General features: G+C 39.0%; 1 protein-coding gene across 3 annotated transcripts in view; it reads left to right on the forward strand.

Moving 5' to 3' along the window:
• The window catches only part of EPB41L4A (erythrocyte membrane protein band 4.1 like 4A), a 114,909-nt gene that overhangs the window by 31,257 nt on the left and 59,223 nt on the right, over positions 1-24,429 (forward strand). For all 3 annotated transcript variants that reach the window (XM_085567191.1, XM_085567190.1, XM_021524791.3), the window contains 3 exons: positions 14,297-14,401; positions 21,055-21,106; positions 21,567-21,645. In XM_085567191.1, coding sequence (XP_085423317.1) covers positions 14,297-14,401; positions 21,055-21,106; positions 21,567-21,645 — 236 coding nt within the window. The remainder of the gene's footprint in view (positions 1-14,296; positions 14,402-21,054; positions 21,107-21,566; positions 21,646-24,429) is intronic.

Raw genomic sequence — 24,429 nt, forward strand, 5'->3', positions numbered from 1 at the left:
AATAATGTTATTTATGCTTCAACCAACAGCTCTGAATTGAGAAAAATGTGTTTCTTGGCAGCCTTCATGGACCATTCTCAATCTAACTGTGCAAGTGGGGGTGATGGTTTCTCTTATTTCACTTGCTTTCAATTGCCTGCACTTGATTTTCAGACTGTTCTGATTCTGTGTCAAAATTTGACATCCCCAAATCCATCAACTCCCTTTCTTGAGGAAACATCAGCAGCATACTTCAGACTATGATAATATTCAAATCCTGTGTTCAGCTTTGAATGCCTCACAGCAAGAACATCAGTGAGGTGCTGGAGCATGTCCAGAGAAGGGAAACTTCTCTGGTAGCTGAGAATGGGTCTGGAACACAAATCTGATGAGAGGGGTTGTTTAGTCTGGGGTAAAGGAGGCTTGGAAAAGACCTTATTGCTCTACAACCACGACCACTTGGAAAGAGAGTATGGGTTGCTTGTCCCATGAACAAGTGATAGGACAAGAAGAAATGGCCTCAAGTAGTGCTGGGGAGTTTTTTATTGGATAATAGGGAAAATTTCTTTATGGAGTGGTTGTCAAACAGAGGAACAGGCTGCCCCAGTAAGTGGCTAAGTCATCACCTTGGAAGTACTGAAAAGATGTGGACATGTAGCATTTAAGGACATGGTTTAATGTTATGGATTTGGCAGTGCAGGGTCAGTGGATGGTCTCACTGGTCTTAAAGGTATTTTTGAACTTTGACTTTTCTATGATTCTCTAATGGAGTCAGTGTCACCTTTCTCCTCAGCGGTGTTCCCAGGAGAAGTTTTGTGGCACGGAGTGATAGCTAGGTAATAGCTGAGTTTATAGAACCTGTCAAACAACTGTAAAGGAGTGAACAGTTTGAATGTAAAGAAGTGAGAACTACTTCATTCTGGAAGGAGGTGAGGGTGCCTAGAACCAGGCAAACCTTCAACATCCAACTTGAGTATTTTCCATATTTTCTTAGGTAGCCTGGATAATCTTTTGATCATCCTTCTTTTAATGAGGTTTTATTGCCTGTTCTGTACATTTTTGTTAAAATGTATATTAGAATATGGGGGAGATACTAGAGTAGTGTTGTCTACTCATCCATTAATTACCTCAGTCACTGACTGTGGTGGCATGTTGCATGGCAGCAGGTCCAGGCTGGGCCTTGGAAGTGTCAAAGCCACCAGCATTACTCCTCCTTAATTGCCTGGATGAATGCCATGTACATCACCACCGTAGTGTTGTAGTACTCCCGGGCCAAATCTAGAGATAAATAGTGTATTTTAACAGCATAACTCTGTCTGGGAGATGGCTAATTTGCAGTTAAAATCTCATATGTTTTGTATAACTGGATATACCAAATGCTCTTTATCTTTGTGCTGTGGTTGGGATAACTGATCACTACTCCAGTGCTACTCCTGCAACCTGGTGTACTTGTTAATTTTCATACTGATTGGATACCAGCCTAAAATTCTCCTGCAGGTTTCTGACTGAGATGTCAGCAGGCTATGGCAAGTCAAAATCTATTAGATTTGTGAAGTTTACCTAAGAGATCTGTATTATCCTGGTTCATTTTCATTGAAACCAGATGAGTTATGCTCACAGGAGCAGCTGTGTAGGCTGGCATCCACCCTCTCATCAGCATGGGGATGGGGATATCAAGCCCCTTTGGCATCTTGGTGAGAGCTGCTGAATTTGTTAACGACTGGGAAGTTGGATGAGACTGTCCTTGAGAACATTATGTGGGCATTTCAGCTAGAACTAATAAGGCAAATAAATGAAAGCCTTGGTCCTTAGTCATGGCTGGGACATTGTAGTACAACCTTGTGGCTGAGGAGCGGAGCCTGGGAGAAATAGTGCTGGGATGAATCTTTAACATGGTGGATAATGGACCAACAAATGTTAGGTTTAGATTTTTCTAATGGAAAAGATCTACTGGAACATACTTTGACTCATATAGAACTGCACCTTTCAGTGGAAAGAGACAATCTTGCAGTTTTAGTGTCTGTCTTCCTTTTATTACTACCTGGGATAAAGTTTCAAATCTCACCTTGGCTGGGAAGCATCAGTATTTTGGGAGATGCCCTAAATAATAACACAACCTCCTTCACTTATAAACAAATACACTTATTTAAAAATCATCTTACATACGTATTGTCAAATGTACATAAGACGAGATACATATTCTAATATGGTTTTGGATCTTTTCTCGTGTAACAGTCCTGAAGTGGTTATTGTCAGCAGAGAAGTTTTGTGAGCAGGAGTTCATATCACCAGAAAAAAAAAGGGATGCAAAAGCTAAAACCTTTTATTTTGCAAGGAAGGGTGCTTAGTCACAATTAATTCTGAGTGTCACTGGCTTTGCAACAGAACTTCAAGAAGCTCATTTGGTACATCTCATTTAGCAGCTCATTGACAAAGGGATGAGTATGGGCATGGCTGAGGTCCACATGAAGTGGTAGACCTTAAAAATTTACAGAAATGTTGCCTCTTAACTAAAATGCCAGGGGAAGCCTAGGGACTATTACTTTATTAAGTTCTGCTGAATACGCTGCTGGTTTTACTCTAAACAAACCACATTATTTTATCCTCAAGCAATCAGATAAAAACTAAAGGGTGTGAACCTCCTGTCTTTAAGCAAAAGGTTGGTGAGGTTGGTGTGGGTTGTGTTTTGTTTTGGTTTTTTTTTTAATACTTTTGGATTTCAGTGTGAATAGGATTTTGTCCAAATCATCCGTTAAGCTAAATTTACTGTAAACAAAAGTAATGCTGCCAAGAGTCCTGTATTCAACACAGATCAGAGATAGATAATTTTGTCTTGGAGATTTTCATGTAACCAAGTACATTTTGAGCAAGTTGAAAATGTAAGTAATGATCTATTTGAAATGTAATGGTCTAGTCTGCAGAACATGCCATGACTTGCCTGCAGTGAAAGAATTGTGTTGAGCATATGCAGTATTTAAAATAATTCCTTTAAAACATGATTGTTTAAGGTTCATCCAGTGCTCTGTGGCAGGGTACAGCTGTAACAGAACTGGAGATTCTCTGCTGGAGACTTCTGACAATACACCAGTGGCTTGCCTGCAAGCTCAGGATTTAAACACAAGAGTTTTTACTGTCAGCTTTTAGTTTAATTGTTTGGTTTGCTTTTATTGCAGTCATCAGCATTTTACTCTGATTATTGGAAGGTAGCTGGGACCTGTGTGCTGTTTGGGTCCAAAAAAGGCACTGTAAGCACAGCTCCACTGTGAACAAATTTTAGGCTAAAGGCTTAGTATCTTATTTCTAAACATTAATATAAAATTCTTTGCCTTAAAACTCAGTAATAAATTTCACATTTACCTAAATCTGAATGAGTTATTTTCACATCACCAGTGAAAAACTTAATCAGATTTTTGTTGTCTTCTAGTGGTAATCAACTCCTTTTTTTCCATTAATGTGAAATATGTTTGTGATTTCATGTCCATAGTCAGCAAGCTGTTTTAAAAACTGTTTTCCTTCTTGCTTGAGATGTGTAAGTGGACTCATAGAGTATAGCAGATAGGAAAGGGTGTTATGCCTGGGGCATTTCATTAACTAACCTCTTGAGTCAGATAATGGAGATGCTGCAAGGATGCCTTTCTTCAGTGGAGTCACAACACCGAGACTATGAGCATTAAGGGGTTAACTGCCTTCATCTCTGCAGCTTTTGATGATGCACAGACGTATTTGTTGGTTTTGTACTCAATGTAAAGAAAGAAGGATCTGGTTCTGCAGAATTACTTGTGCCATGTTTGCATATAGATCTTTATACTATGCTTATCACTAATCTGCCTATCAGATGGCAGTAAAGAAATTTATCCAGATTTGCACATATATATAATTACTTTATATTCTCCTTCAGGGAGATGTATTGTAGAGATGCTAATTAAGGTGAGTGGTTTTTATTTTTTTTTTTATTATATGAAATATTCTTGCTAACTTATATAGGTAAGCTGCCAGCATGTGTAAAAACATAACTCTCATATATATAAGTATATATCATACGTATCATATTACACCATCTATAAAATGCTCAGTTTCTTGAATGTTCCATATCAAAGAATAAAAACTTTCTGCAGGAATAGATTTCAAGTCAAGGTATAGCAGTTAATTTGTTTGTAGACTTACGTTAAAAACATCTTTCCCCAACAACCTTGGTTAGTTAAACATCTCTTAAAAATAAAGAAAGTGTAATAATTTTATTGATGACTATGTGAACATGCAAATTGTGTTCTCTGGTTTGTGCAGTTCCCATATCCTACAAAGTCACTTCAAAATGTACTATCCATTTCAGGGATCCAATGAAGACTAAGCAGTGAGAAAGTAGTGTCCTTGCCTGAATGGCTGTGATTAACATCAAGTCACTACTTGAGAGGTTTAATTGCTAAAAGGGGAAAAGGATGGAGGCTACAGAGAAAGAAAATCTCACTAAAATATGCCATAGTTTCCCTTGAAACCACACAGAATATTTTGTGCATTACCTTTCCGTAGGGAGATAGAATGGTGTTATCACTACAGTTCCTTGCCTAAGAGCTTGTTCAGAGTAATATTGATTTTTTAAAAAAATCTCTGAGGAAATAGCTGTAAATTCAGTGTGAGAAGCTTGTGGGATTTTCCATAAGAGAAGGTGCAAAGGAGAGGGTTGTTAGTCCTATAGGAGTTGGTTGTTCTCTTTGTAGGTTTTCTACTCATCAGTTTTCCAACTCTGCAAGGAATTATTTTGCAAAGTTTTTTCAAGTTGGTTTGCCTATTTCCAAGAAAAAGAAAACCAGGCAACTTTTGTCTGAGAAACTCTTGGAGCAAAGAGACTACAATTGCTGTCAGCACGGTCACCACACCAGAGATGTGTTGTTCTCCATTTTTTAAAAAGATATACCTAAAGTAAGCCCATTTAATGTGCTGGAATCTCTCTCTCAGGAGAGATTTCCTCAGACTTTATCAGCGTAGTCCTGTTAGGATACTATCTCACACTGGTCCCGGTGTTCCTGATGCTTGAGTTTGGTCAAAACAGAAAACGATTTTCTTGCATTTGGAGCTGCCAAATGTTTCTCTGCGTTACCTGTCCCACAACACGAGACTATGGAGAAATTTCCTGTCTTGATTCACGCGGGGACAAGGGCAAAGTCGGCCGGGGAGAGTGAAGGAGCAGATTGGAAGTGCGTCGGAGCAGTGGAGGGAGGATTCAGTGCAGTCCGCAGGAGCCAGCGGGGGTGCCTGCCTGGGCAAAGCAGCAGGGGCTGTGACAGGGGGTGTGATCACGGAGGATGCTCTTGGTGCTCTGCCGAATGAGGCAGCATGTGGGGAAGGGCAAGGAACTGGGAAGTTCGGGAAAGCACACCAAACTCCCCGGGGTTACACCATGGGTAGATCTTATTAAGAAGCGCAGCACTGACAACCAGGGATGAGCAATGATGCCAGGGAGGAGACAGGGATAGTCCTGTGTGAGTTGCCGGGGGAGGGGAACAACTGGTGGCGACACTGCCACATTCATACAAAAGAATGAATTAATGGTTGGCAGGTTCTGTCGACGCTTTAAATTTAAATTATGTGTGTTGCTATTTTAACTTAACACTTGCGTTTTCTGTTTATTTATGTGCAGGGGTATCATTCTACAAAAAAAAAAAAAAAAAAAAAAAAAAAGAGGCTGGCTTGGATTCTGTTTTATCTGAATATGCAGGGATGGAATCTGAAGCGATTCGGGGACTGATTGAAAGCTGAATGATTCGGGAATTGATTGACAGCTGAATGAGGCACTCTGGCTGTGAGTGTGGGTGTGAGGGGCCATGGATCACTAGGAGAGGGTGACAGAGCTGGGAGATGTGATGGATACCTCCTTTTCATCCCCCTCCGCTGCCGCGGCTCCGTGAGCGTCCTTCCTTTCCCATGCACGGGCTTTTATGTTGGGCTTTTTCTTCAGTCAAGCCTGTTAAAGTTGAATGCAGCCCAGCGCCAGTGAAATGGTAATATGAACCCATGCAGTGTGTGGCACTGGATACCATCCCTTCAGGACAGCCAGAAATTCTAGACGGGGAAGGAGAGAATGCAGGTGTATAGAGTAACCCATTAGCAGCCATTACGGTCTGCTAATGGGTAACTTATTCTTGTCCTGGTGCAAACACGTTGACTGCTTCTCTCTCTCTTTTTTTTTTTTTTTTTTTTTTTTTTTGTGTGTGTGTGTGTGTGTGTGACATTTATTAACGAGAATATCTGGAAAACTATTTTTAGAACAAAATACTTGCAGTGTATCCTCTACTGCTCTAATGGGAAATGTCTATTGAACAAAAAATGAAGACTTTAAAAAAAGTCGATCTTCAATTTTTTAAATAAATATGAAATTCCAGATGTTTATTATGAGAAATTAAGAATTAAATTTCCAGTATAATGAATCAGTTTTCTGGGAAACACCACGGCAATCAAATTATCAAAGATGTACAGAAATCATAGGTATATTTTTCAGGATAACACATGTATTCCTTTGACTTCTGTCTGTCACCACTGCAGAAGTAAGTAATGTGGTGGTATTAGCCCAAATGAGAACTTGAACTTCATCAAATGGGAAATAAAACTTTAAATATTAAAAATCGTAAAGTGTTTGGGAAAAGCTTTTTGGGATGTGAGTGGCCCTCTGAGGGGGAAGGACTCCCTCGGGTTTGTGGTGGAAGAAAAAAGTTCCAAAGATCTACATGCTTTGAAAGGCTTGCTGAGTAGAGAGAGCTTTTATTTTTGTTTTGTATTTCCCCCTCTTCTTTCTTCTCTGAGTCACGTGTACCAGAGCTAGGGATAAAAGGTGTCTCTGTCCAATCAAGAAATATACCTTCTTGTTGTCCTTTCTGTTAGTTCTGCATCTGAGAAGGTTTCACTATTTTCCTTGTTACTTTTTATCTTGTAATATCTCTTGACTGAAAATAATGCAGTTGAATTAACAGTCAGATACTAAACAAAATCATGCTAGCCCCATTGCTTTTGAAGAAGGAAAATATAAGAAATTATTAAAAAAACCTAACTGAGCTTGATAGAGCTTTCTAAGATGTGAATCGACTTGAAGATTAAGATTTAAGTCTCTATGTTCTATATGTTGTAGCCCTTACTCTTGAACATGGCGATTTAGAAAGAAAGGGTTAAAAAATAAATTGAGAATCTACTTCAGAATTACCATCATAAGTTGCTGACTTCATGACCAAAACACTGATGAGACTTTGAGAAATGGAGACTAAAGGAGGGGGAGAAAAACGGGGATGACATAGGCAAAAGTCAGAGAACAGCAGAAATAATTATCTTAAGAAAAGAAGAAGCAACTTGAAGACAAAGAAGTTAACAAGGTTGAGAGCAGGTGGTGAGCAGGGCACCACATTTGGCCTTTGCTGAGGGAGAGAGAGCATGAGAAGGTGGTTTGTTTTTTGCTCAGTCTAGTGGAGCTCTGTACAAACAAGCTTCTGCAGGTATGCTCAGCTCTGACAGTACAGCTATTCATTCTGAATGAAAAAATGGCAAAGTAAAGGATTGGCACTGACCTTTTCTCCTTCCCATTCTTCTTGCTTCTAAAACCTTCCCAAACAATCTAACACAGAAAGCCTTCCAACAATCCTGCCAGCTAATAGTTCGAACCAACTTCTTATGAGAATATAACTTCATTACTTTTTTAACAGCTGAAGTGATTGAAAAATCCCTGAGCAGTTTGACAGAGTGAGTGTCTAGTTTTTAATTTTTAACATTTCTCTTTTTGAAAGACTTATAGAGTTCAACTCTTTACTGACACTCTCCCTTGTCAGTCTTGCACTTAAAGCAGTTAAGCAAAGCGACTTATTTAAATTTTAAGTCCCCGTGCTCTAAAACTGCTATGCATAATCAGTTTAATATGCTCCATGAAAATGCATGCAACATCTAATTTAAAAGAGGCATTTAAGTGGATGACCATAGAAAAAGATAGTGTGTTAGAACTGAGGCTTTAGTACCACAACTGCCTCCCTTTGACACAAAGGCAGAAATCACAAAATTACCAATAGGAGGAATAGAGCCAAATATACCAGGACTACATGACTGATACAAAAAAGATTACACCTATGTGTTTATTCCTAAATTGATATTTTATATGTAAGTTAATAGAGCTAGCATAAGAAATATTGCCATAATAAAACATAACAAATAAGGAGGAAAAAATAAATAAATAAGAAAAAAAAAAAGAATAACTAAAAAAGGAGCAAAACACAAACCAAGAATGCCAAAATAACCAGCAGCAACAAACAGACTTTTAAAGTTGCAACAAGTTAACATGAGAAAGGTTTAAAGAAAGACTTCAATGACTGCAAAAATAATTGCAGAAACCATGTCATGAAAACCATCTAGAAAACAGGGGATACTTACTTTATTTAGAATGAATGTGCCAAAAGTAAGTACAGCATCCTTTCTTGGCCAGGGTAACTCTTCCACCAAGTGCTCTACCATGGAGCTGCTCACCTCCCAGAGTGAAGGACCCTCTCCTGATGAGAAGGTGCACCAGGTCACACAGCTGTGAGTGAAGATCAGTTTCGAAAAGTAGAAAAACAATAGCAACCTACATCTTCAACATTCCCAATGAGTGGTTGTATTCTGTATTTTTAAATTTTGTTATTATTTTCATAATTCCTTTCTTGGGTGTAGATTTATTCAAAGTACATGAAAATAATGGAAATGGTCATTAGTATTCAGTTCTTCAGAAAAGCTCTTTTTTGTGAAAACTTGGAATGCATTATTGTGGGTAGCTTAACTCATCTGTCATACAGTGAATGTAGATGCTAATGAACAGGATAATGTTAATATTAGGGGATAGATTAATGAATAGATTTTAAAACAAAATTTATATGGCTAGAATTCCTCTAAACAGAACCAGTTGCTACAATTTTGTAAAATATCATTCAATACAGAGATCAATTTTAGAGCACTAGTAAATATTTAATTATGTTTCCAAAATTTATTTGTCTTCCCATTACTTATGTGCTTGCTCTGCTTGCCCTTTGTTGTCTTCACTGGGCTATGATTCCTGCTTAACGTGTGTGCATGTCTGAATTGCATTGCTATACCATGTATATATAAAAATACTTGCTTACATCTTCTCCCCAAAAAGGACCCCGCTGAACTGAAGTAATTTCCCATAAGCCAGACATTTTTAAGGCATAATTTCTTTAGCTCATTTTCTTTTGTGTTTCAAAGTCAAGTAAATTGCTTTACATCTATCTGTGACAGTGCCTCAAAGTGCACTCCAGCCAGTAGTTACAAGGGGAGATGTTTAATTGGCTGGTGCCTACACTCCTAGGAATGTGTCCCTCTTTCAAGGAGGTTGCCCCTGAGCAAATGAATTTGTGACAGATACAATAATTGCAAAACCAGAAAAATATTGTGTGTCTTCAGGTATTTTTTCTAGGATAGCATTTGCTGACTGGAATGCAATGGATTGACCACTAGTGAAAGCTAAACTGATTTACAGGTATCTTAATATACAGCACTTAGAATTCTGTGTCATCTGTTACATCCAGGCAGGTCAGACACTGTCAAGTTCTTGGGAATAGTGACAGGGAGGTCTGTGCCTGTGCCCCTAAATCCATGGAGTTCTCACATAAAAACCTCTGAAAACATGTTGACATATCTGCTGCCAGTGAAATAGAAGCAGAGAGGCAGGGATGGATTAGTACATTTTGGATGGTTCATTTTGGATGGTTCATTTTAATGATGTATACTTAGGGCAGCCTGTGATGTTTCATTTTTATTTGTTAAATTTTCAGTTCCTCAAAGTATTTACTTCTGTTATGTGACTGTGCTGGGGAATGCCTTGCATGTATAAAAGAACACTAATGTAAATTCTTCTCTGTTTAGACATGCATTCTGGAAATTAAGGTTAAGCTGTTTTGTCTGGGTGAATATTTGTAAATGTTTAGCATTTTTAATTTAAAGGCTTTTCTCTGCTTGAACATGTGGTATGCAAATTGAGGCCTGGGTGGCACACTGCCTTGGGGAAAAGGAGTCCTTAGTCTTCATTGTTAAAAACCAAGGACTCTGATTTCAGAGCTTCATGTCGTGCTGCTTTTGTCAAGGGAAGGTGATGAAAAATTGTGTTGGTGTCTAGTCTTTTCTGAGCTTGAGGTAAGGAGGAAGAATAGGCCAAAAAAAAAAGTGAGAAAATGCTCTTTGGAGACACCTATTTCTGCTCTTTGTCTGCTCACTCTCATGCATGATTGTGTGCTGCCTTTGTGCATAATTTTATTCTCCCCTTAGTAACCATTTCCTGGGGCAAATACTGCAATTTGGTCTCCAGGCATGCTGCATCAGGGGGAATCTCTGATGGGCATCTCAAAAGGCAAAGGTTATGTTCAACCTAAGTTATAAACTCTTTTTCTGAGCACAGGCTTATGAATTCTGCATATTCCTTTAGCTTTTTTTGGGTTGTAAGAGGTAGAGTGTGTAGATTGAATTATTTTCAGGAGAAAAGCATCATGATGTCTGCTTGATATAAAAGAGACAATAACAAGAGGCTTCACTACCTATAGCACTTTTCCTTCAATAGAGGGACTAGCATCCTACTGGGGCAGAGATCTTGTCTTTAAATTCAATTAATACCAATAATAGTTCTGATGTGGCCTCCTCTGCTCTGCACAACACAAGAGAGAAAATTAAAAACTACCCAACAAGAAAAATGTCACTGGAGCTAAAAAGCAGTGAGCTGTATGAAAGATAAGAATTTCTGGTGTCTAAATATAGAGTAATATGAATATGTTAAAACACAGAATTCTATGTATTGCTTTTAAAAGAATAGTTTCAATTTGATTAAGAAAACTACAGTAAAATCAGCCTTCTCCTGAATGTTCTGACTGTCATTTTCTTTAGCCAGTATAAACCTGCCTTTCTGGTTTATAGCCACAGTGCTAACATGTAAAGCAAGATGTTATGACTCATTGACATAATTCTTTGTTCTCTCTTGAAAGCATTGCTGATGGTATTTTCAAATGTACTTGGGTTTACCCCTAAAAATGCAAACCCTTTGCAAGTCTGAGCTTAATGCAAGGCAGATTATGTAATTTTTGCAAGCCATATGATGTGAATGTAATGCTGTTTATGTTTTTGATAGTTTTGGTTTCTAGCTTTTCTGAATTTTGCTGTAATTTTATCAAGGGAAATAAGATGGCTTCTCTTAGTTTGCAAAACTTTGAGCAAATTAAGTAAAAATGTGTTTCAGGACTGAGAAGTAGTTACTAAGAGATTAATCAGCAAAACTTCTTTCTTGACTCAAGTTGAAGATGAAAATTACTTGAATGAAATCTTGAAATCATGTGGCTAAAAATGAGAAATTAACTGAAAATGAGTCTGCAATGGTTTCACCAAGGGTCAATGTTTTACGTGAACAGTGATCCCCAGTGCTGGGAAAATATGAGGTTAAGGTCTGAAGGGTGTGAGGATAGGTCCTGGCTCACATCCTGGCTGTTCCCTTGCAAAGCATTTCTTTGTGTTCAGCAGGCTTTGCTGAAAGATGTGAAAGGTATTGGCAGAGAGGGCTGTGGAGACTGCAACATGCAGCATGTTTTGGCTGAGGGTAACCAAAGCACTGAGCACCTTGCTGCTGTAGAGGTAGAGAGCCCCAGCATTGTGAGCTGGATGGGTTTGCTCAGCTTTTCCTCCCAGACAGACCACCTGCTTCTGCAGCATCTGCAATTATTGAAGTGTTAAGTAGGCTGCGTCAAAAGAGAATAAATAAACAGGCATTTATGTTTTCTATCTGCCTAGCAGTATAAATAGAAAGCAGTTTAAAAGAAGCCTTTAAGCTCTGAAAGGAAAGAAAGGAGGCTTTAATTTTAACCAGACCAGGTCTGATACATGCATTTTTCTTGGGGATAACACACCAGCTTTAGGGTCCATAGAAGGAAAGCTGTCCCAAAAATTCCTTGTTCAGACCTCAACTGAATGAAGTAGAAGAGTTCCAGCTAAGAAGGGTAGTTGCATTCTAAACCGGTGCAGAGTCATGTAAGTTGAACTCCTGTAAGACTTAAGCTTCTTTGTTTACTCACAGGATTGTGTACTATTATGGTAAGTAAAATAATACTTACATTCTTGAAATTGACAGCTTCATCTTGGTGGTTCAATCACTGCTTCTCAGTGCTGTTAATAAAACCAACTGATACTGTGAATAATGGTACTGGTCAGACAAGGAGTGGCAAGCTCACAGAAAGAAAAGAGATTTGAACTGCAATCACAGAAGCTGAGCAAGGCTTGGGTGGGCACCACTCAATGTGTCCTGTGAGCCATGGTACAGGCACCCCTTTTTATACCTTCTGCAAGGGTTTTACTGACCTCACTGTGGTTTACTGTGTCAAAAACCATCAACTCTGAGTCGCTGATGTTGGAGATCCTGTAGTCTGAAATGTTCTCAGATGGTTTAGTGCCCAGCTGGAAGTGTTGCCATCATTATCTGCATGGGTCAATTTGGAGTCAGACCTGCTTGTTTATTTTGGACTTTTTTGTGTCTGTTTCTAAAGATGTCTGTCCAGCCCTAGGTTTCCAAGACATTGTTGTACTGTTTAAATGATGATGGAAATAGTTAACAATGCTGAGGGTAATTTGCCTTATATGACACAGAATCATAGAACATACCAATTGGAAGGAGATCACCAGGAGTATCAAGTCCAATACATGACTTATGAGATAACAATGTTCCTTTTAATGGGATGTCTCCTCTACTTCTTTTGAATGACAACTAATTTAAAAAAACTAAGACTGAAGGACAATTGTCCTGCAGTCTTAAATCCCTATTCTAGTAATCAAACCTGTATTTTTAATATTTTTAAGGTGTGTTTTGTTTTGTTCCAACTTTTTTCTGCAGTACTCTACAGGTCATCTTGCCTTGTTCTCACAACCTGACTTCAGTTTCTTGTTGATGAAACTGATGATAAAATCATTGTATTGCTCTGCTTTATCCAGCTTGATAAATTGAGATGTAGTGAATTTCTGCTTACCTTAATCATATTTCCCTCCAGATTGCTCTCTGTTTAGTGGCTGATCATTAAGGCTCACTGTACACAATGAGGGAATATGTAATTGCAGTTGCTTGAAGTAAACAACCAGTCTGATGGATTCAGACAAAGACAACCTTTCAAGAACATCCTGTTTTAAACAAATATATAGTAAATCTGGTGAATAGAATGGATATGAAATTTCCAGCCTACAAGAGATGTTTGCCTTGTCATAGCATGCTTAATGTGTGAGTGGCCACATGAAATTGTTGTATTGTCCCTGCTCATGGGATTAGATATGAATCCTGACCAAATGCACCTGCTGAAAAAAAAATAGACCTTCACCATTGTGATATGTTTGATACTTCACCAGCAGAACTAAATTAAAGAATATTTTAATCAGTATTATTTGCCATTTTAATTTTAAAATTATCTGTTCATAAGTTAGAAAGTGAAATTGCACAAACAATATCATACAGCTTCCACTTTCTGCTTCTTTTCTCTGTGGTGATTTTACTACAGTCTAGTAATTTATAAAATATGAAGCAGCTAAGCAAAACCTAGTTATGAGTTATGCCCATATTTTCTTGTGGAATTTAGGACTGTAATCACCAAAGACCGTAATTGATTCTGAGAGGGGATCATTCTGTGTAATTATTCTCCATCCTTCTCATCTGTTTGTTGTTGGCTGCCAGGCAAACCAACAAATAGGAGGCATTCAGGTGGAAGTGAGCTTTTTGTAAGCATATTGTCCCCAGCGTTGTTTGCAAATACTGTCATAGACGCTTAATGAAGTGCTATTCAAGAAAACAGTAGGATTATTTCAATTCAGGGTGTTGGACTGTTCCCCCTTCTACTATCAAAAATATTTTACAAGAAAACAAATAAAACCTAACCTTATTTACAAAGATTAGTAACAGAGAAGTTAATGATGTATAATTTAGGTCTTAAGGGCAGTTTTGCCTCCTGATCTCCACGGTCAGAGTTTGAGTGACAGGTCTGTACTGGAAGGGTGAGTTGAATTTGAAAAATGCTGTGTTCAGCAGAACTGTGGGGGTTTTGTTTGTTTGTTTTTCTTTTGGTATTGTGTTACAACTACCTTGCCAGCTTCTTAATAGTATTCTGCAGAATTATTTTTTAAACATGCAAAATATTCACATCTGTACTGCTGAAATTTTTGTTAAAGGCAGTGGAACTGCCTAATTTTTTTTTTTTTTAGACAAAGCTAATTGATTGCATGAATGCCACTGCACATAGCTGACAAAGGCAGAGCATCTTTGTGAATAGGCTCTGTAAATTCTTTCCCACAGAAGTCAACGAAAGGGTCGGTTGTCCTGGGCTACGTGTTTCGTCACTTAAACCTGGTGGAAATAGATTACTTTGGGCTGCGTTACTGTGACCGAAGTCATCAAACGGTGAGTAAAAGACACAGCAGATTGGATTTGCCATGTATAAAATTCACCCTGTTGTGCTGTTTGCCTGTAAAGCATTAGATTGTCATACGTCCCCTAACTTTCACTGCTTCCTGGCTCAGGTTTCCAGTATGAATTTATTTTGTTTGTTTCCAATAAGTTCTTGGAATAGCCATTAACATCTTAGATAGGAATGGAATCAAATGTTAAATGTTGTTGAAAACTAAATTAAGAAAGTACAAACAGTAAAAAATTATTGTATGAAAGTAGGATTGATATTTTTTCCTCTTTAGTACTGTGCCCTGAAGCCAGTGCCTGATGGTCTGTGCTGCTCAGCCTCCCTTGGCCCTGCACAGGGAACAGTGTCCCTAAGTGCATCCCAGCCTGCTTCACTTGCTGCAACACTGGCCGAGCTTCAGGGTGTGTGGGCAATGCCATTTCCACTCTGCCTGAATCATCTCTGTGTCCCTGAGCCCGTGTTCCCTAGAGCCTCCTTGACAGGGACTTACCCCACAGCTGAGGCTTTTTCCACTGGGACATTACCATCCTAAGCAGACAAGGAGATGTTTCAGCCAGGCTGAGGTGTTCCAGCCAAAGCAGGAGTTATTTGGAGCAGTGCTGTCTGCCCTGCCAAAGGCTTGTGAGGGATTGCTGCAGGCAGAGCTGAGGAGCAGGGGGTGCTCAGCAAGAGGAACCAGTGCTATATTCACAGGATGGACTTCATACTGCTTTAAAATTATGAAGGGAATAGTGCCTGGCCTATGGTTAAATTAAGTCAAGCCATTACAGTTTTGAAGCCAGTGTTCTGTGATGACAGCAATGCATAAGATCCTGTTTCATCTATATATAGTAATAATTTATTGAATTGGCTAAATATTTGCCAATTTCTTCTGTTAACCAGAAGTTGATCATGTGAAGACTGAATTTAGAACAGTATTAAGCAGGTTGATGATTGGTATTGAGAGCTACTTCACTCTCTGTATTTTAACTTTTGTGACATCATCCAGAAATTTATTAATTCAGTTCCTTGATGAGCTTCTAATAATTTTATTCCATGAAGATGAAAGCTATATTCAGCTATGAACTAAAGGTAGACTGTTAAAAGTGGTGGTTTTGATTTCCTGAGGAATTTGAGGTGTGAATGAACAGCAGGTAGGCATTTTTTGCTCTCAGAAGTGTCTTCCTTTTAGCTGTGGTTGCAAGTAAAATAGAAATGGCTGTTCCTGGGAATATTTCCAGAAGCATACACAGGATATATTTAGTGGTGCACATGAAAATATACTACTATATACCACACAACTATAAAAAGGGATTGCACCTCTATTGTGAAAGGGGCACATGAAAGCACATTTTAGGGCACATCCTTTTGTTCTGCCTTTTCTCTCATGTGGTGCTCCAGTGGTGCAAATTTAATGTTAGCTTTAGGCTTTATCCTCGGGCCAGCCCAAATTCAGTAAGCCTCTGTGATTCTTGATTTTCCCACGGATTAGGAAGGTGTTTATCCCACTTCTGTCATCTGCCTGCTCTTACACCAGCACTAGCCTTTCGTGTGGATGCGGGACCTCAGCTGTGTGCAGGGCTGTGCAGTGCCCTGCCCATCTCCTGCCCAGCCATGGAGATGCTGCACAGGAGCTGTCAAGGGTGCACTGCTGCCTCTGCACCTGGACTGTTTTGTAACAAACCATCGTGAAAACTCCTGGTCCTGTTGTTCATCTGTGTCAGGATAACGAAAACCTGATGCTCCCTCATCTGAAAAGTTCATAAATGAGCTGTAAAACTTCATTAACAGTGCTACTGTGTGTAGTTTTATGTGTTTTATGATGCGTGGTTTTATGCTGCTAGCTTGCTATTTTTAGTGAGCTCTTGTAAGCTTTTAAGAATGGGCAGTATAATGGAAAGCTTTCACGCAACAAACAACACCTTGTGCTTTAGCTGTAAACATATATTTAGTTGCATGCTGACTGCGGCTAAAACTCACTGGGCTGTTGTGGGAATTAGCTCAGTAATAGCTGGCAAGGAGCCTAGATCTGGATTTTGGATTTGGTATTTTTTGGACCACAGTAGATTTCCTAAGGGAAGAGGAAAAAGTGACCTTGATAATTAGTTTTAAAACCGTGGTCCTTAGTTAGTCTTATAGGGAGAAAAGTGTTTAGGGGTTCGGCTACTCCTAATATATTGCTTGTGGTGGGGAAAGTTTTATTTTTTGTACTGTCAGGTTTTTTTGTCATACTATAGATTTAACTGAATGATGAACAAAGCAGTGTAGACAAAATGATGTATTTTAAAGAACAAATCAGTCATAAAAGAAACATTTTTTTAATTAAGGGTTTGAAAGGGATTGTTTGGTTATTTTCCCCATTACTCTTGCATGCCTCAGCACTTCCAGGTGGTCTTTTAAGTGCTGTGTTGGTGAGCTACCTGTTATGTGGGTGGTATAATAATTATTTTAGTACTACCAGTAGGGCATTAATGAGTGAACAAGGTTTCACTGTGCTACATAGTGTATATGAATGTGTAGCATTAAAATGGTCTCTTCCTGAACAGCCAACCAACTAATTAGCCTGTGAGAACAGCTGGATGCAGCAAACAGATTGACAAAACTGGGAGGCACTGGCAGGGGCACAAACAGTAGGATAAAGCATAAATTGGATGACACTGTCTCTAGGGTGGTAATTTGGGAATTTTATTTACTGACATTCCAGGTTTCCCCAAACTCTCCACAGTAAACGGACAGTATTCAAATGGAAAAATCAAGCTCTGGAAGACCACAAGTTGATGTCAGACTAGCATTACATATATCTACTTAATGCTCTGGTCTCCAAAGGAACAACAAAATGTATCTTCTAATAATTAGTTAAAATAGAACATTTAATAATTAATTTAAAAATCCATGATATCAAACTACACCCCAGTGAACAGATGGGTTCAGCTAATGCTGTGTTGTCAGTAGTGTTCCCTAATCTCTTAGCGCCTCTGTTGACAAACTACATGGCGCTTCTTCTCATGTGGAGTTTGAGTACCTTTTTGTGGTGTAAATTCTTTAAAAGAATGACCAATTTTCTCTGAGTGCCGCAGAATCCCTAACTGTGCTTCACGTGAGCCTTTTGCACTCTGCAGAGAGTAATGTGCCCAAATGGTGCCCAAATTAGTGTGAGTTTACACCAGGTACTGCCCTCATGGTTCTCAATGTGGATACTCAGCTGGGTCTTCCTGGAGAGGGCATTTGCATCTTCTGCCTCATCTCCCAGGACTGTGTGCCCCATCTGCTATTTCCAGGTGAGACACAATCACCAGAATATGTGTAGCAGATGCTGAGGGTGGCTTAGGAAACTCTCCAGAATCACAGAACCATCAGGTTGGAAGGGACCTCTGGAGATCACCCAGTCCAACCCATGACAGAGCAGAGTCACCTGGAGTAGGTGACACAGGAACACACACCCAGGTGGTTTTAGGATGTCTCCAAAGGGATAGACTCCACACCCTTTCTGGGCAGCTCTTCCACTGCTCTGCCACCCTCCATGGAAAGAAGTTCTTCCTTAGATTGAGGTGGAACTTCCTGTGTTTTAGTCTATGGCCATCGCTCCTTGTCCTGTCACTGAGCACCACTGAAGGGACTCTGTCACCATCCTCCTGCCACCTGCCTCGGAGCTGTTTATTTGCATTAGTGAGATTCCCTCTCAGTCTTTTCTTCTCCAGTCTAAACAGGCCCAGACCCTACCTCACCTCATAAAAGACATAGTCCAAAGCCCTCACCATCTCTGTGACTCTTCACTGGACGCTGTCCATTCACTCCTTGTCTCTCTTGCTTTAGGGAGCTCAGAACTGGGCAAAGTTTTCCAGATGTGCCTCACTAGGGCCAAGGAGAGGAGCAGGATCACCTCCCTTGACTTGCTGGCCACACTCTTCCCCCTGCAGTCTCTCATTGCTTTAGTGTTTGGGGAAAACAGGGTGTACTTCTCTAGGGCTGGGTGGACTGGTGAGGGAGGGCTGTTCTGTCACTGCTGCTTTCTGCTGTGCTTTGCTACAGTCCCTTTGCTACTGCCTTTATGGCTTTGCTGGGGTGTGTAGCATAGCCAAGCCAGTATTTTACTGAGGTACACAAAAGGCAGAGATAGCAATATGACATATCAGGAAAAGCTGAGCAAAATTTGATGAAGGAATGGGTCCCCCTGAAGCCCAAAGATGTTTGCTTTTGTGAAATGCCAAAAGAATCATGCTATATACAAAAAATTGTACAGCAGGCTGTAATGTAAATATTCTTTTCTTACCTGATAGTGCTAATCTGGGCTATTATAATCAGAATGTACCACATACTGATACTCTCATAGGGCTCTGAGAGGAGAAATACAAATACAGAAGGACAAATGATGATATTAATTAATATTGCACCATGCCCCCACCCTGCAATGTAGGTTTTTCTCCCCTGCACAAAACCCTGAGAGCACAGCAGGTAGGAGGTAACCCATGGCAATACAGGGAATTAATATCATAGAATGTAGAGCATATTTTGTCCTCAACATCTTAGAAAATAAGTCAGATTGTACTTAGCTTATGTTTTGTTGAAAGGATTTTTTTTTCTTTTTATGGATTTTTACAGTCATCCCCAAGCACAATATATGAAATTATCTAGGAGGAAAGGGAATTGTTTGTGTGTGTTACATTAGATGTCATAACCAGTGGAAAGAAAATGGAGGCTGATAATGTTGAGTAGAAACAATAAATTTTAGAAGAATATTATTGGATTAAAACAGCAGACACAAAGCTGATGGTCAAGTGAGTTACAGGTAGTAAGAATAAATTTTTAGAGTGCAGCAGGATCAGTTCACTGATGATATAATAACAAATATATTTTATATAACTTTAGATTCTATGGTAGCATTAAATACATATTTGTATGTAGGAATTGCCTGAAAATTTTTTGCATTTCTTATATAATAGGGGCATCCTGAACTCAGTGGGTTGAGGTTCTTTGGAGGGAACATTTGCAGGAGAAATCTGACACAGCAATTCCAATTCTTAATGTTGTCTTAAGGTGTGGGAAAATCTTGATCATTTCAGATTATAATTGAAGAATTTCCTCTTCAAAATTTTATTCCTGTTGTAAATGTGATCAAAAACTATCATCTTCATTGTAAGAATCTAATTAAGACAGTCCAACATTTAGTTTGAAGTTGATAGAGCTTTCTGCACCAGACACTTCATTGACTGAAACTACAGCAAACATTTCAACCTAGTTAATATTTTGTTTCAAGCAGGTTTATGGAATGTGACCTAAGTTTAACCCTATGCAGATGCAAAAACTTAAGATTCCAGATTTGTGGTAAAGTTCTTGCAGGCACTTTAAAGGGCTAAATACTGCATGGAGCTTGGATGCATGCTGCTTACATACCTGGCTTGTATGGGGGCCAGATTTGTAAAAGTACAAAGGACAAAAGAGTCCATTTTTTCTTTATGCTGTACTTTAAAATATCCTTTTTGTTTTTTTAATGTAATTTCTGCCTAAAATTTAAAAGGAAGTTATTTTCTTTAATAACTTTGTACCTTTTAAATCAGTCCCAGTAAATAAAAAATTATTAAAGTAATACTTTGTGTGCTTGTAAAGAGCAATTAGTAAATTAGTCTCTTTAGTAACTGGATAGCTACATTGGTTAGGACTACAACAAAATGATTATATTTTTTCCCCACTTCTTCTGTAAATGTTAAATACTTCTTTTAGGTTGGCAGCACTGATCCCTGGCAGCTGGGTGAGGGGGTGCTGGGTCCCCCAGCTCTCTGCAGCAGTGCTGAGCTGCCTGCAAGCCCGTGCTGGGGGCGCAGGTGGGAGAGCACTGGGGAGTGTCACAGGGGCTGCCAGGAGATGGAAAGGGCAAAGGCAGCACCTCGGAGCTGCCTTGGCATTCACCACTCCGGGGTTTGTTGTCAGCAACTGCTGTGCCAGCGCACTGGATTAAAGAGACACTGGTTTTTTGTTCCATTTCTCTTGGCACTTCAGCCTATCAGGTTGTAGAGTAACTATAGCTGACCCTGTTTATCCATCTGTACAAGCATTTATCAAGTATCTGACACACATTACTGTGCAGGTGTGCCTAGGTGTGCTCACAGGGCCCTGGTGTTGGGGCTCTCGGGTCTCTAAATGTCCTCATCTTTACTGTCTGGCTTTGGCTTGAAAAATGCCTTTGCATTATCCATGAAATTCCATTCATCTTTGGCTTGCAAATAAAATGTTAGAAATCTCCCGCTCCTCCCCCCACCTCTTGCATACTTCAGAAAAATTTTGGCAGCCTTTGAATAAATAGCTATGCGGTGATTTTAAGCATAGCTTTGTGCCATGGCCACAGAGTTAAGTACTCACTGGAGAAATGAAAAGGCAGATGAGATTCTTGTCTCTTCTCCACCATACTGAAGTGTTTAATCTCACCTGTGCTGATCTCAAGACCAGTGGCACTCACAGAAAAGCATATTTTCTCATGCCAGCTGATAGTTATTTTTACTAGCACAAGCAGCAACACTCTCTCTTCCAGGGATGAGAGTGCAGTACCTCCTGTCAGCTCAGTATGAGGGAAGGAGAAGAAAAGGTTAAGAGATAGGAATAACCAATTGTTCTGTGTTAATTTTCAAAGTTAAGTGACTAATTTTCATAATTATCTGTCTCACAGTACTGGCTGGATCCTGCAAAGACCCTCGCTGAACATAAAGAATTGATAAACAGTATGTATTTAATTTGAACTTAGATGACAAAGATGAAGTAATAATGTTCCATCTACACAGTCTGCACAATATTCTAGTCACAAGAGATTTACAGTTCTTAGCAAGTTTGTTTTTGAAGTTCTTTGCTGTATCAAAATTTCACACATGCATTGAACATGGTATCATTTAACAGTGTCATTATTGTCCAAAGACTGCTGTATGCTTACATTTTGTTTTAAGATAATAAGTGTTAATTATTCTTATTTTGTACAATTATTTTTATAGTAGCTGTGATGTCTCTATCATGCTTAACATATCATAATAATTTGCTGTGTGAATGCAATACTTTTTCTGATAATTTCAAATTTTCATAAAATGTTAAAATAGGCTTCTTAGTAGCTGTTTTGTCATCAACTAGTAACAATTAATACCAATTAGCAATTCACGACAACTCACTTTTACACCATTTTTTTTCCTGCAGCTGGACCACCATATACTCTGTATTTTGGCATTAAATTTTATGCAGAGGATCCTTGTAAACTTAAGGAAGAAATAACAAGGTACAGTATTTAATTAAAATATAGTTTGTTGATCTCAGGCTGGCAATATATTTCAACCAGGTGCATATTGTTGTGGTGTGCCTGGGTTGTTTTTTTTCCTTGAATATCTGAATGTTTTTCCTTGAACACTGGTGTGTAGAAAGGAAATTCTGATTAATTTCACAGTGGTTGATTGTGATGACTGTTAGGAAGCCCAGGAAGAAAAGATGTTCTCTGGTGCATCAAAAATCAAAGGACCTTGATGTGTGTTTTTGAGAGTGTTTTTTTTTTCCCCCATATTTTCAGTAATGCATTGTTACAGCTGCATTTATACTATGCTAGAACCAAGTTTAGAGTTTACTTGGGTATCAGATATAAATAGAGGGAATTTTCTTCGTCATTTGCCGTAGTTTAAATTCCAGAACTGTTTTTCAAGGGGATTTCTTCTGGACTTACTAAAAATATGTGAAGGAAATTGAAGAGTTGCATGCCTCTGATTCTTTTACCTAAGCTTGTTGTCCTCTGGAAGGTATGAGGATGCACACAGTAACATGTGCACATGCTTGCACACACAGACACACACATGGTTATCTGAACTCTCTCACAGTTTTGGGATTTTCTGTCTACTTTATTTATTAAATGTCTCAGACAATTACTTTTGGCTCAAAAGGAAATCTGAGAATTTGGGTAGGTAGGCAGACAAAATTACTGTGCTGGCTTGCATTAACAAATACCAAAATATTTCTTTTGATATCCTAAGAATGTGACACATGAGGATTCATTAGAATGCACACAAGGTTTTTAATTTCCTTAAATCAAATGTTGCAGCAGAGGCAGAGTATTTTTCTTATTCCAGAGTGAGAAAATTATTTTGTTTCCAACTGGCACAACAGGAATGGAAGTCTCCAACATAACAAGACCCAGGCTGGCCTGGCAAAAATAAAAAATGATGTGACTTGGCAGGTAAAAGAATTTAAGCTGGCAGCAATGGGATGCCCCTGTACAATGGAAATTTAGTGCCATTTTCTTGTACTTTCCCAGAAGAGCTTTAAATCCTCCTCACAGGGAAATATAGGTGTCCCTGGGAAAGGGAACTTTGGCCACAGAACCTGTTGTGATTGCCTCCCAGGAGGCAGGGTGGAGCCAGGGGGGTAAATTTTCACAAGTTTTTTCCTTTGCCCTGTGATAAGGCCAGCCACTGATCTACACTTCTGATTAGGTGAGCAAATCCAGTTAAGAAAGGTTGCAGTGTCATGAGGAAGCCTCTGGTCATGACCTGACAGCGTTTGGTCATGCAGAAGTGGCACCTTGGGTGGTACAAAAGGCCAACCTAGGAAAGTGATGTGATGGTATTGTCAGTCTTCTATGAAACACATTGAATAGTCAACAGCCTTCAACATCTATGAGCACTTGTTACCACAGGCTCTTAAATCTTGGAAGGAAGGCTTTTTCTTTTTTGTTCAGGAAAATAACAGTAGTAGTAGTAGTAGTAGTAGTAGTAGTAGTAGTAATAATACCACCATCTCCTTAGAATAATATGCATTGAAAGGGACTCTTGAAGGTACTTCCACTTAGGAGGCATTAAAAACCCTCTTTTCCTTTATAATAATAATCTGCCTAACTGTGTAATTCTAGTGTTGTGTTAACTGCTTTGTGCTAATCTATGTGTTTCTTTGGAGCATGTATTTATTACTTTAATGGGCATGAGAGCTAACTCCGTCGTTAGATTCTGATGATCTGTGCCATTACATGATTACTCTTTGCAAATAATGAAAACCTGTCAAATTTGTAATTGCTTTGCAGCAGAATCTGTGTGGCTTGTTGGCAAAAGCTAACACGGTGGTGTTTGCTGGATGTGTTTGCTAGAGAAAACTTGCAATTAGGCACTCTAATATATGCATGACAAACATAGGTGAGCAAGATGAGACTTCTTTAGCTATAGGTATGGACAAAAGGCGTGGTTTTGTGAGGAGCTCAGTGGCTTCAGTGGGAATTGAGATTGTTCACCTTACAGGAGTCATTTAATAAATTAACAGTGCAGGGTGCAGGTATATTTTGGAAGTTCCTATGCGACTTTATTTTGAGACTACAGAAATTTAGGTACCTGCTCCAAGGATAATATATTTCTAGCATCCTCTCCTTCCAAGCTCTGCTTTGTAGAGGTGGAGAAATGCTAACACAAGTATGAGTGTGCAACAAAAATGCATTTCATTTTGGAAAGGTGATGTTGTGTACTCCACAGAGGATGTAAAGTCATCTTGGTTATTATCATAATTCTTACAGGGAAGATTTGTCTAGGTAGGATTGCAAGCATAAACTAGAAGCAGGATGGAGGTATTGCTTAGAGTGAGGAAACACTGAGTGTCTGTGCTTTGTGTTGCCCAGAGATATTCCCAGGAAATTCCTATGCTAATGCCATTCCTCTAAAGTAGAGAACATTAACCATTTCTAGAGGATGGACATTCCTACCATAACATCTGTCATAGCACAAACTCTGGGGGAAATCATTAATCAGAAAGACATTGAATTAATACCTTTATTCAGAGGTTCATCTGATAAAGTCTAAAAAATTTGGTTGGACCTTAAGTTTTCTGAGTCAGCTATCATGTAACCTGCAGTTTGTAAACTTCTCTGAAATCAGTGTAGGTGCACTTTGAATTTACAGAGCATTCCAAGGTGCTTTCATAATTTACTTGTACTAACACAGAATAAATTATTTGCAGAGTAGCTGAATGGCTCTATGTAGATAAAATGGGACTAGTGAATAATGGAAAAGCTATGTGCTTGTATGGAAAACCTTTCTTT

This window comes from Lonchura striata, chromosome Z (genome assembly GCF_050655825.1).
Source record: "Lonchura striata isolate lonStrDom1 chromosome Z, ASM5065582v1, whole genome shotgun sequence".
Taxonomy (NCBI): domain Eukaryota; kingdom Metazoa; phylum Chordata; class Aves; order Passeriformes; family Estrildidae; genus Lonchura; species Lonchura striata.